We start from the raw sequence: 13,459 nt of genomic DNA, 5'->3' as shown, positions 1-13,459 counted from the left end.
CCAGACTGACTTCCATAGTGGCTTGACCAGTTTGCATTCCCAGCAACAGTGGGTTAGTGTCCCTTTTTCCCCACATCCTCTCCAGCATCTGTTGTTGGTAGATTTCTGTATGTGAGCCATTCTAACCGGGGTGAGGTGAAACCTCATTGTGTTTTGATTTGCATTTCCCTGATTGCTAGCGATCTTGAACATTTTTTCATGTGTCTGTTGGCCATTTGGATTTCCTCTTTTGAAAAATGTCTATTGAGGTCCTTGGCCCATCTCTTAAGTGAGTTGTTGGTTTTGTTTTTGTGGAGTTTCTTGATCTCTTTGTAGATTCTGGTTATTAACCCTTTATCAGTTGCATAGTTTGCAAATATTTTTCCCATTCTGTCGGTTGTCTCTTGACTCTCCTGACTGTTTCTTTTGCAGTACAGAAACTTCTCAATTTGATGCAATCCCAATAGTTGATTTTGGCTTTGACTGCCTGTGCCTCCCGGGTCTTTTCCAGAAACTCTTTGCCTGTGCCAATATCTTGAAGGGTTTCTCCAATGTTCTCTAGTAACTTGATGGTGTCAGGTTGTAGATTTAGGTCTTTAATCCATGTTGAGTGGATTTTTGTGTAAGGTGTAAGGTAGGGGTCTTGCTTCATGCTTCTGCATGTGGAAATCCAGTTTTCCCAGCACCATTTATTGAATAGACTGTCCTTGCTCCAGGAATTGGTTTTAGATCCTTGATCAAATATAAGTTGGCTGTAGATGTTTGGGTTGATTTCTGGTGTTTCAATTCTGTTCCATTGGTCTATCCATCTGTTTCTGTACCAGTACCATGCTGTTTTGATTACAACTGCCCTGTAGTATGTCCTGAAATCTGGTATTGTGATGCCTCCAGCTTTGTTTTTGTTGTACAAGATTGCTTTAGCTATTCGAGGTCTCTTGTGCCTCCATATGAATTTCAGCACCATTTTTTCCAGATCTGAGAAGAAGGTCTTCGGTATCTTGATTGGTATTGCATTGAATCTATAAATTGCTTTTGGGAGAATGGACATTTTGATGATATTGATTCTTCCAATCTATGAGCATGGAAGATTCTGTTATCTAGCAGAGAGCTAGATAACAAGTGGAGCAGCCAGAACTTGAACAGGTGCCCCTATGGGATGCTGGTGCTGCAGGATGTGAGTTGACCTGCTATGCCACAGCACTGGCCCCTACAATGTTTCTTAGTCTGAATGTTTTCATGTCTATTTACTGTATCACAAGGTTAAATGAAGATATGTTTATATATATGGGATCCTTCAAAAACGTGAGGGAAACAAACTTTGAAATTTGTTTTCATCCTGCCTTTCCACAAACTTCTATAAGTATCGCCAGCCTTTCTTACTGCTGCACTAAGCATAAGATATCAAATAAATGTGTAATTATCAATAACTTGGTAATATATATTCAATCCTAGAAACAATTGAGAAAAAGCCAGGTAAATGATTAAAATGCCCATAAACTTTAACAATTAAATGCCAGCTCAAACAAGGGCTTAGGAAATGAATATAGGAAGTTGTCTTTAGAGACTCTTGCTAACTGAGAAAATGCAGATAGTCTCAGATTCTTGGCATAGAAAATGGAATTCTCCATGCTTTTCATATTGCTGCAATGGACTCAAAGAATCACATTGGGATTTGTGAACATGGAGGACAGAAGTCTGAATTTTATGTAAAGATCCTGCATCTTGGAATTCAGCAGCAAGAAGCAGAGGTGAGCAGTCCTTGGAGAACATTACAGGTGCACTTTTCTATTTCTCTCATATTTGCATAAGCAAGTCATCAGAGACTGGGCTACATGGGCCTACAGGCTAATTAGGAGCTCTGTGCATTGAGCCCCCGAGGTCCTCCAGCACAAATGATGAGCAGAGCCTCCAGACTGTGACATTGCACTGGAAATATAATGGCCACTCCTTCCCCATGTGAGTGTCTGCATCACGAAGCCCCAGACTGAGTCTGTCTCCTTCCCTGTCCTGAGTCCAAAGCCTGAGGTTTCCTTGAACTCCAGGCAGAAGAGCAGCAGTGGAGCCATCACCCTTGGTCATGACTCTGCTCAGACTCAGCACAGCCCAGTAAGTGCTGAGGGAGACAGTGGAAGTTGATGGGGCTGTCAGGAACACTGCTGCTTCATTATCAGGACAAGCAGGACAGCTGGGCTAGACAGCTGGGAGGGAAACCATAGACAGTTTCAGCTCAGAGGCCTGTGCTAGTTTATGTTCTTGGTTCTCATCAGGGTCTGAGATTTCTCATTTTGAATTTTTCCCTCCCACAGTGATTCTCAGAACCACTGGATGTCTCTTCATGACAGCAGCCTGTGCATACCTAAAACTGTCCCCTGAGCACTCAGCAATGTCATGAAGGTGATGGTGAGGAGGAGGGGGAGGATGCCGTGACCCTAACATCACACAGTTTATTGAGGGCTTCCTAAGTGCCAGGCTCTGAACCCTAGGTTCTAAGTAGCTTGTTTCATTTCATCAACATAAAATCATGTTCCATTGCCCATATTATTTTTATCTTACAGAAGAGGTGAGGAGCCCTGAGTTTTTGTGTAACTTGTGTGAAGCTGTGGGGTAGAAATGGGTGAAATCATGTGGGAGACAAGTCGGTAGTCTGACTGTAGACACGAAGAGCATGTCTAGTATTCCCCTCTGACATAGCAGCCATCTCTTTCTCTTTCCTGTCACACCAGGATGGGGCCCCAGTTCATTGTGATCTCTCTTTGGGGTTTCTTGGTAGATCACAGTGGGCAGCAGTAGGTAAAGTATGGTTGAGTTCAAAGGGAAAGATCACAGAAATACTACAGGATCATTTTGGGGATTCCCTCTCTCTCTCTCTCTTGATCCCATTTCAAGTTTTCACCTCAGCCATCCACTTTGTCCCCAACTCTTGAAATCACTCAATCTGAGAAAGAGGCATACAGTTTGGGTCTTGGGTTCCAAGACCAAGGAATTAATTAGCATTGCCTTTAGGCAGCTGAAGTTAGAGAACTGTAATCCAACTATCAGGAAGGGGTGTCATTACAATCTTTGAATTCTACATACGATGATGGGAACTCAAAGCTGGTGCTGGGTCTTCCCTAATCTCCTCACTTCAACTACAGGCAAGGCTTATGATCAGAAAAACCATAAAGCAGAATGACCAGGCCATGAAAGGAAACAGAACAAAAGCTTTAAACTTGTTTAAAGCAAAAATCTCTTATATAGCAGGTTTTTTTTTTCTAAAAGCACCTGAGGTTATAAGGGTGTATATTAAAAAAATTAGAAAAATTCAGGTGGCCCTTAAAGTTCATTATTCTATATCATTGTCAGGTGCCTAGTGTAGTAGTGTTACATTTTAGTCTCTGATATTACATAAATATGTGTACACAGATAAACTATTTTTATCAAGATTTGAAGTCCACAAAACAAATGAAAGGAGTTATATATTAAAGGATGCTAAAAGACAAATGGGAGTGGGCATATAGAATTGTGGTTAAGATGCCTGCCTCCCACACTGGCACCCCTGGGTTGGATTCCAGGATCTGGCCCCTCACTCCAGCTTCCTGCTACTGCAGATGATAGGAAGTAGTGGTGATGATCAAATATTGGGGTTCCTGCCACACATGTGGAAGACCTGGATTGAATTCCATCTCCCAAAGCTTCTGCATGGGAAAAGTCACAGTTCACTGGGGCAGTGAACCAGTGGAGGGAAACTCTCAAATCTCTATCCGTCTGTGTCTCTGCCTCTCAAAACAAGCAGATGCATGATACTTGAATGACTACTTCCATCTACAGAGGAGGGCAATCAGAAGAGCTAAGAATGATAAAACCCTAGAGGGCAACTGACACCCAGCAATATTTCCTGATTGTGAATACCCAACTTTAATTTGGTGATTAGATAATGCAGTTCTAGCTCTTAAGGTTATTATAGTTTGTTCAAGTAAACTATACTGTTGGTTACAAGAAAATAAGGTATATAGCACACTGTTAGCAAGAATGCTTTTCTAAACAGGGAAAAGACACTTTTTATTCTTCCTTTTTAAAAACAAAGGGCGCTTCACCAAATGAAAATTTAGCAAGTAGGAAAGCAAAAAACCCCAGTTTAACAGCAATATAGGCGAGTGCTATAAATAGTAATTGAATGGAAAGATGACCATTTCACCCATAGATAGTAAATGTTAAAGTAATTACTGATCATTAAAAGTATAGTAGTATAACATAATGTTGATTACAAATATATTATCTCAAAAAGGAAAGAAAATTAGCGAGGGAGGGAATGAAGAGTGAATATTATTATATTGTATCTATGAACTAAATTAAATCTGCTAAAAACTAAAAAACTAAAAATGAATTCAAAGAACAGTTTACAATTGACTGTGATCATGGACTGAGTCCTTCTAATGTTTATGGTCTTTTAAAATTTTTCATTTGAGTGTCTCTAAAGTAGATGTGCATGGAAGGAGGTGAGTAACATGGAAACCAATCATGAAACACCCTAAGAAGCCTGAATGTGTCATGGCTAAGAAGACTGGAAGTTATATGCTCACCAGTGTGAATAAGACGGGGGAAACACATCATAAAAAATTATGAATTTCAAAATTATATAACACCAAATAACATTTTCTTTTAATTCTGTTCATTGTATCAACCTTCGAGTTACTCTTGAACTACATCTATGACTAGTTGAGTTGAAAACATATACAGAGTGCTGGATGCCTGTTTATCTGTTTCCTTTTACCAACACTATTTTCTTTTCCAGAAGGAATGCAGGTTATATTGAAACACAAAATCTTACACGTGTCTCAGAATTCCATCTCTTGGGATTCTCGGAGGATCCAGACCTATAGCTCCTCATTTTCGTGCTGTTCCTGTTATGTACCTGGTCACAGTGCTTGGGAATCTGCTCATCATCCTGGCTGTCACCTCAGACTCCCACCACCACAGCCCCATGTACTTCTTCCTCTGCAACCTGTCCTTGGCTGATGTGGGTCTCACCTCCACCACGGTTCCCAAGGTGATTGTGGACATCCACACTCACAGCATAGTCATCTCCTATGTGGGCTGCCTGACACAGATGTCTTTCTCCATCACCTTTGGATGCATGGATGATTTGATTCTGACAGTGATGGCCTATGACAGGTTTGTCACCATCTGCCACCCTCTTCATTACCAGGTCATCATGAACCCCCAACGCTGCGGTTTCTTAGTTTCAGTGTCGGTTGTGGCCAGCCTTTTGGATTCCCTGCTGCACAGTTTGATGGTCTTGCAAGTTACCTGCTTCAAGGATGTTGAAATTTCCAGTTTCTTCTGTGACCCTTCTCAGCTTCTCAACCTCACCTGCCTTGACACGATCACCCATGACATATTCATATGTTTTGTTGGTGTCGTATATGCTTTTCTCCCTATGTCAGCACTCTTCTTCTCTTATTATAAAATCGTTTCCTCCATTCTGAGGGTCCCATCACCAGGTGGGAAGTACAAAGCCTTCTCCACCTGTGGCTCTCATCTGACAGTTGTTTGCTTATTTTATGGAACAGCTATTGGGGTGTATCTTAGTTCAGCAGCCTCACTTTCTCCAAAGACGTGTGCAGTGGCCTCGATGGTGTACAGTGTGGTCACCCCCATGCTCAACCCCTTTATCTACAGCCTGAAGAACAGGGACATCAAGAGGGCCATATGGAGGCTCCTTAGCAACACAGTCTCTGTGCCGTGCATTTGGAGTACTGGTTGGAAAAGCAGCAAAGCTTAGTTCTAGAACTACACATCTCACCTCCCTCATTCCATGGTATTTGAGGCTCTTGTTCTCACCATTTTTTTATATTTTATTTTATTTAATGAACATACATTTCCAAAGTACAGCTTATGGTTTGCAATAACTCCCCCCCATAACTTCCCTCCCACCCACAACACTCCCCTCTCCCACTTCCTCTCCCCTTCCATTCACATCAAGATTAATTTTCAATAATCTTTAAATACAGAAGATTAATTTAGCATATATTAAGTAAAGATGGTCCAGGTCCTTGGTCCCCTGTACCTGGTGGGAGCCCAGGAGAAGCACCTGGCTCCTGGCTTTGGATTGGCGCAGCTCCATGTGTTGAGGCCAACTGGGAAGAAAACCATAGGATGGAAGACCTGTCTGTCTGTCTGTTTGTCTCTCTCTGCCTCTCCTCTTTCTCTGTGTAACTCTTTCAAACAAAGAAATTAATTAAAAATCTTGTGGAAGACACATATCATGAAACAATATAGGAATTTCAAAATCATACTGCACCAAGACAACTTTTCATTTCATTTATTCCACACACCTGAGAGTTACCTTTGTGTTATACCCATGACCAGCTGAATTGACAATATATACAAGTGCTATGTGACCATTCATCTGCATCATTTTACCAACACTGTTTTCTCTTCCTGAAGGAGTAGGGGTTATACTGAAAAACAAAATCTCACACATGTCTCAGAATTCCATCTTAGAGGATCGAGACTTGCAGCCCCTCATTTTGGTGCTGTTCCTGTCCATGTACCAGGTCACTGAGCATGCAAACCTGCTCACCATCCTGGCCATCAGCTCAGACTCCCACCTCCACTCCCCAATGTACTTCTTCCTCTGCAGCCTCTCCTTGGCAAACATGGGTTTCACCTCCTCCACATTTCCTAAGATGATTGTGGATGTCCATACTCACAGCACAGTCATCTCCTATGTGGGCTGCCTGACGCACATGTCTCTCTTCATCATCTATGGTTGCATGGATTTTTTGATTCTGAATATCATGGCCTGACCAGTTTGTTGCCATCTGCCATCCTCTTCATTACCAGGTCATCATGAACCCCCAACGCTCTCTTTTGTGGCTAGTCTTTTGGATTCCCTGCTGCACAGTTTGATGGTCTTGCAAGTTATCTGCTTCAAGGATGTTGAAATTTCCAGTTTCTTCTATGACCTTTCTCAGCTTCTCAACCTCACCTGCCTTGACACCATCACCCATGACATATATGTTTATTTTACTGGCATCATGTAGGTTTTTTCCCCACTCAGGGATCCTTTACTCTTACTGTGAAAGTATTTGCTACATTGTGAGAGACCCATCACTATCTAGGAAGTACAAAGTCTTCTCCACCTGTGACTCTCACCTGTTGGTTGTTTCCTTGCTTTATGGAACAGGCCTTGGGGTGTACCTGATTTCAGCTTTCTCACTTTCTCCCTGGAAGTGTGCAGTGGCCTCAGTGGTGTACAGAGTGGTCACTCCCACAGTCTGAGGAGCAGGGACATCGAGAGCACTATGCAGAGGCTCCTCAATAAAACAGTCTAATTTCAGTCCCTGTGCCCTACCTTGGATGGGAGGTTGGACAAGAAAGCCAAACTAGACATCTAAGGGCTGGAGCTGTGTTGCAGCAGGTTATTGCCCTGGCCTCAAGTGCTGGCACCTCATATGGGCACTAGTTTGAGACCAAGCTGCTCCACTTCCCATCCAGCTCTCTGCCATGGGCTGGGAAAGCAGTAGATGATGGCCCAAGTGCTTGGGCTCCTGTACCCACATGGGAGATCCAAAAGAAGCTCCTGGTTCCTGGCTTCTGATCGGCATAGCTCTGGCTGTTGTGGCCAATGAGAAGTGAACCATAGGATAGAAGACCTCTCTCTCTTTCTGCCTCTCTTTCTCTGTGTAACTCTTTCAAATAAATAAATACATCTTAAAAAAACTAGACATCTAGACACAAGAATCTCACCTCTCTCATGTTTGAGACTCTCGTGGCTTTCATCATTCTCCGTATTTCCTAAAGAAAATACATTCTGATGGGAAATGACTACTTACTTGATGAGGAAACACCAGAAGCCAGTGGGAAGCCAGTTTGGGCACAGAATGGTTAACGCTGCCTGTGACATCATAGATTGTGTGGGAAGAAGGGAAACCATGGTTCCTCCTTTGGACTATATGATCATGGATACACCATGCAGCAGTATGATAGACACTGTGTAACTGCACAATACAGAGAAACATCTGTCTATATGGCAGTTATTCTGTAGGAACATTTGTCTGAGAGCAGATGGTTTATGGGTTGTGTAACATGCTGGGAAGAAGAAAAATATATATGCAATCTTGTCGTGCTTCGAGAACGTCAAAAGTACTCTTTAGTCTCTAAAGTGCTCAAAAACAGCACAGGCAATCACAGCCAAATAGACAAATGGGATTGCATCAAGCTGAGAAGCTTCTCCACTGCAGAAGAAACAACAAAGTGAAGAGGCAACTTATAGAATGGAAGAAAATATTTGCAAACTATGCAACTGATGAAGGATTAATACCCAGAATCTACACAGAGCTCAAGAACCTCAACAACAAAGCAATCCAGTTGAGAAATGGTCAAAGAACTTGAACATGCATTTTTCAAGAGAGGAAACTCAAATGGCCAACAGACACATGAAAAATATGCTCAGGATCACTAGCATTCAGGGAAATGCAAATCAAAACCACAATGAGGCCTTACCTCAGCTCTGTTAGAATGGTACTCCTACAGAAATGAACAAACAGTAAGTGCTGGTGAGGATGTAGGGAAAAATGTACCCTAATCTCTTGGTGGGAATGTAAACTAGTACAGCCATGTGAAAGTCAGTGTGGAGATACCTCAGAGAGCGGAAAACAGATATGCCTTATGACCTAGCAATCCCACTGCTGGGAATTTACTCAAATGAAATGAAATCAGCATATGTAAGAGTTATCAGTACCCTTATGTTTATTGCAGCTCAATTCACAATAAGACAGCGAATCAACCAGATGTCCATCAACTGATGACTGGACAAAGAAATTATGGTAAATATCCACTATGGAGAACTATTCATCTGTAATACAGGATGAAATTCTGTCATTTGCAACCAAATGGATGCAACTTGAAACCACTATACTTAGTGAGATAAGCTAGTCCCAGAAAAGACAGATACATGTTTTCTCTCATCTGTGGTAATAGAGTACCAAAAATGCAATGTATAGAAAACAAATTGACATTTTGAACTTTAACAATTGTTTACAGCCCTTGTATTTACTGTTGAGGAACAGGTTTTTTTTCTTATTATTGGTTGAAATATAATGTTATGAATATAATGTAAACTGTAGATTATTGTAAAAATTAAGAGAAGGATTAGGAGAAGGAAGAGGAAGTGTGGGAGTATGGGTAGGAGGGAGGGCAGGCTAGGAAGTATCACTATGTTCCTAAATCTGTATATATGAAATGTGTATACCTTAAGCAAAATTTAAAAAGCAATAAAAATAAAAAAGAACTTATGAGAAAGACATCAACCTGTATAATCAGTCTTTAAGATGCTGGTCCCAGGAGAAGGTGTTTTGCACAGCAGTTAAGATGCCACTTGGGATGCAGGCATCCCATAACTGAGTGCCTGGATTTGAGCCCTAGCTCTACTTCCATTGTCTGCTTCTTGCTAACGTGCACCCTGAGGTGAAGCAGAGAATGGCTCAGGTTTTTCTGTCTCCACTACCTACATGGGAATTCCTGGGTTTGTCTGGCTCAGCCTGGCTCTTATGGGCATTTGGGAGTGATTCAGTCAATGGAAATTCTCTCCCTCTCTGTCCTTGTCTCATTTTGCCATTCAATTGAAACAAAGACCTTCCTGAGGAGAGAGCCTCAGGCCTCATTGCCCAGTGGGCATGAAGGGGCAATGGACACTCACTCCCTAGTCATGCCCCTCAGCAAGGGAGCCCAGTGAGAGGCCTGCATCCTTGAGCAGAGTGTGTGGGTTACAGTCACAGCCCCAGTTCCAATTCCCACCTCCTGCTAATGCACACACTGTGGGGTAGCAGGTGAGAGCTTAAGCAGTGGGGTTCCTGCAACCCATGTTTGGAACTGGGTTGAGTTTTTAGATCCAGGCTTAAGCCAGAGCCATAACCAGCTGTTGTGAGCATTTGGGGAGTGAACAATAGATGGAAGTTCTATGTATCTCTTTGTCTGTCTCTGCCACTTAAATATTAATAAATACGATTTAATGCTATAACTAGTACTCAAACAGTATTTTTCACTTTATGTTTCTGTGTGGGAGCAAACTGTTGAAATCTTTATTTAATGTATGCTAAACTGATCTTCTGTATATAAAGAGAATCAAAAATGAGTCTTGATGTGAATGGAAGGGGAGAGGGAGTGGGAAAGGGGCGGGCTGCAGGTGGGAGGGATGTTATGGGGGGAAGCCATTGTAATCCATAAGCTGTACTTTGGAAATTTATATTCAATAAATAAAAGTTAAAAATAAAAAAAATAAATAAAATAAATACTAAAAGAATAATTAGATATTAAAAAGAATGTTGGTCCCAAGGCAGTAAAATAGTATGTGTATGTCTTCCTCTAAGACTCACATGCATTAGGAGGCCCAGGCCTGGCTGTTTTCCTGACAGTTTTGAGAAAGCCTCAGCCCTCATTGCTTACTGGGCATAAAGGTGCAGTGGACCCTCATTCCCCGTCATAGCCCTCAGCAAGGGAGTCCAGCACCATTAGTTCTCAGGGACACAGAGGATGCAGGAGGCAAAGTGGGAATGTTGGAAACTTTGTCTCTTTGAGTGTAGGACCAGATTGACTAGGATCAAAATGAAAAGTCTCAGCCCCAAAGTATGAGGTGTATAATCTAGGTTCTTAGAGGGACTTCCTAAACCGTAAGTGAGAATTCTGATTTTCTTTAACATTTTCTCTTTATAGGGTTAGTCATCATGTTTACACAACCATTTGCTATACCTCAAGAATAACTGAAGCTCTATAAGGGAGATAATTATTATTGCTCTTTTGCAGAGGCGGTAACTATTGAGTGTCTTTACATTATTTTCTGGAATTCTGTTTCACATTTTTTCACCATTCAAAGACAGTATAATCTAGGAAAATAATAAACTAGCATTGTCTTTAGGCAGCTGAAGTTAGAAAAATTCATGTACCAGGAAGTGGTGACATAAAAATCCTTGAATTATTCATAGGAAGTCTGGGACTCAGAGCTGTCTTTGGAGCTTTCCTGATATCACTTGACTCGAAGACATATGGAGTGCTGGGTGCCTGTTTATCTGTTTCCTTTTACCAATCTTATTTTCCTTTCCAAAAGGAGTCCAGGTTGTTTTGAAACACAAAATCTCACACAAGTCTAAGAATGTTATCTCATGGGCTTCTCAGAAGATCCAGCCCTGCAGCATCTCATCTTTGGGCTGTTCCTGTCCATGTACCTGATCACAGTGCTCGGGAACCTGCTCATTGCCCTGGCCATCAGCTCAGACTCCCACCACAACACACCCATGTACTTCTTCCTCTGCAACCTGTCCTTGGCTGATGTGGGTTTCACCTCTACCACGGTTCCCAAGATGATTGTGGACATCCACACTCACAGCACAGTCATCTCCTATGTGGGCTGCCTGACACAGATGTCTCTCTTTATTATCTTTGGGTTCATGGGTGATTTGCTTCTGACCATGATGGCCTATGACCGGTTTGTCACCATTTGTCATCCACTGCATTACCAGGTCATCACGAACCCCTGCCACTGTGGCTTCTTTCCAGGTCCTCTGTGGCCAGCGTTTTGGAATCCCTGCTGCAGAATTTGATGCTATTAAGAGCTACCTGCTTCAAAGATGTTGACATTTCTAATTTCTTCTGTGAACCTTCCCAGCTTCTGACCCTTACTTGCTCTGATACTTTCACTCATGACACAGCCATATATTTTGTTGGCATCATATATGGTTTTCTCCCTATCTCAGGGATTCTCCACTCTTACTACAAAATCATTTCCCCCATTCTGAGAGTCCCATCAGCTGGTGGGAAGTACAAAGCCTTCTCCAACTATGGCTCTCACATGACTGTTGTATGTTCATTTTATGGAACATCCCTTAGGGTGTATCTCAGTTCAGCAGCCTCACTTTCTTCCAGGAAGTGTGCAGTGGCCTCAGTGATGTACACTGTGGTCATCCCCATGCTCAACCCCTTTATCTACAGCCTGAGGAACAGGGACATCAAGAGGGCTATGTGGAGACTTCTCAGTCAGCAAGCTATTTAGAGTACAGATCGGAAAGCCAGCAAAACTCAGCATCCAGACACTAAAATCTCACTTGACTCATCACATCACACATGAGGCTCTCATGGCTTTCATGCATCTTCTTTTGTAACTGAGATTTCCTGTTTTGCTCTTTCTTTATGGAAGCATTATATCTTTACCCTTGCATACCTGACTCATACTGTACTTATTGTACCTTCTGTAGTTCATTATGGATGATCCAGGTACCCTGGAAAAAGAAAATATACTTTGCATTTTTGTTATTTAAAATTGATATCTGTTCCATAATTTGTATGTACTTTTCACTCACATTTCCATTCTTATCCTTGTAACTTATTTGACCTCGTTATCCATGAGGATGCATATAACTGCTCCTTTTTATGAAACTCTCTAAGGAGCTTTAACAATTCTGATTCCTGGATTTCACTACCAGAGGTTCTGATTCTTGAACTGATGTATGTCCTGAGTATGGAAATTTCCAAGCACCCAGGATTTAAGCTGAAATCTTTGCTGCCAGTCCATTAGCAGCAGCTTGATTTTATGTGATTATTCATGTTTCCCTTGCTGTTTCCATGATTTTCTTTGTGATTTTTACAGTTTAATTATAATTTGTGTTGAATGTGTTATAATTGGGGTTCATGGAGCATCTTAGATGTGTATTTGTAATTCTTTCATCAAATTTGGGAAGTTTCCAGTTTCAGTCATTATCTCAAAGCAGTTGAAAGGGAGGGAATCTTCCCAAACTTCTTCTATGAGGCCAACATCACCTTAATTCTTAAACCAGAAAAAGATACAAAGAATTATAAATCAGTACCCTTCAGGAACGTAGATGGTAAAGTCCTCAACAAAATACTAACTAATTGAATCCAACAACACATCAGAAAGATCATTCACCCAGATCAAGTGGGATTTATCCCTGGTATGCAGGGGGTGGTTCAATATTCATAAATGAATAAGTGTGATATATATCACATTAACAAACTGAAGAACAAAAGCCATACAATGATCTCAATAGACGCAGAGATAGCGTGAGATAAAATACAACACACTTTCATGATGAAAACTCTAAATAAACTGGTATAGAAGGAACACTACACAACACAACAGAATCAAGGAAATATATGACAAATCCGCAGCCAGCATCTTATTGAATGGGGAAAAGTTGGAAGCATTCCAACTAAGATCTGGAAACAGATAAGGATGCCCATTCTCACCATTGCTATTCAATAAAGTTTTAACCAGAGACATTAGCCAAGAAAAAGAAATCACAGGGATGCCAATTGGGAAGAAGGAAGTTAAACTATCCCTGCGTGCAGATGACATGTTTCTGTATATAGGGGAAGCAAAGACTCACTAAGAGACTATTGGTACTCATAAAAGAGTTTTTAAAGTGGCAGGATACTAAATTAACACACAAAATTCAATAGCCTTTCTATATGAAGACAATGTCATGGC

General features: G+C 41.5%; 1 protein-coding gene and 1 pseudogene across 1 annotated transcript; both read left to right on the top strand.

The window, feature by feature from the left end:
• The first annotated feature begins 4,703 nt into the window (after positions 1-4,703).
• LOC127486340 (olfactory receptor 7E178-like) lies at positions 4,704-5,740 on the top strand (annotated as a pseudogene).
• Positions 5,741-11,120: 5,380 nt separating this feature from the next.
• Positions 11,121-12,007, top strand: LOC100340817 (olfactory receptor 7E24-like). Its single transcript, XM_089315587.1, has 2 exons — positions 11,121-11,443; positions 11,881-12,007. Exons 1-2 carry the CDS (start codon positions 11,121-11,123, stop codon positions 12,005-12,007), a joined length of 450 nt encoding a protein of 149 aa, XP_089171713.1.
• The last annotated feature ends 1,452 nt before the right edge of the window (positions 12,008-13,459 follow it).

Source organism: Oryctolagus cuniculus, chromosome 16, assembly GCF_051225735.1.
Source record: "Oryctolagus cuniculus isolate XC-2025 breed Fujian yellow rabbit chromosome 16, ASM5122573v1, whole genome shotgun sequence".
In the NCBI taxonomy this organism is placed as follows: Eukaryota; Metazoa; Chordata; class Mammalia; order Lagomorpha; family Leporidae; genus Oryctolagus; species Oryctolagus cuniculus.
This window is presented reverse-complemented; position numbering and strand designations above follow the sequence as displayed.

What these genes read in the sequence shown, in the direction of transcription:
- LOC100340817 (XM_089315587.1), top strand. Translation starts at nt 11,121, where the DNA reads ATGGGCTTCTCAGAAGATCCAGCCCTGCAGCATCTCATCTTTGGGCTG. An exon ending in ACCATGATGGCCTATGACCG is followed by an intron (nt 11,444 to 11,880) that starts GTTTGTCACCAT and finishes ACTTTCTTCCAG; the next exon opens with GAAGTGTGCAGTGGCCTCAG.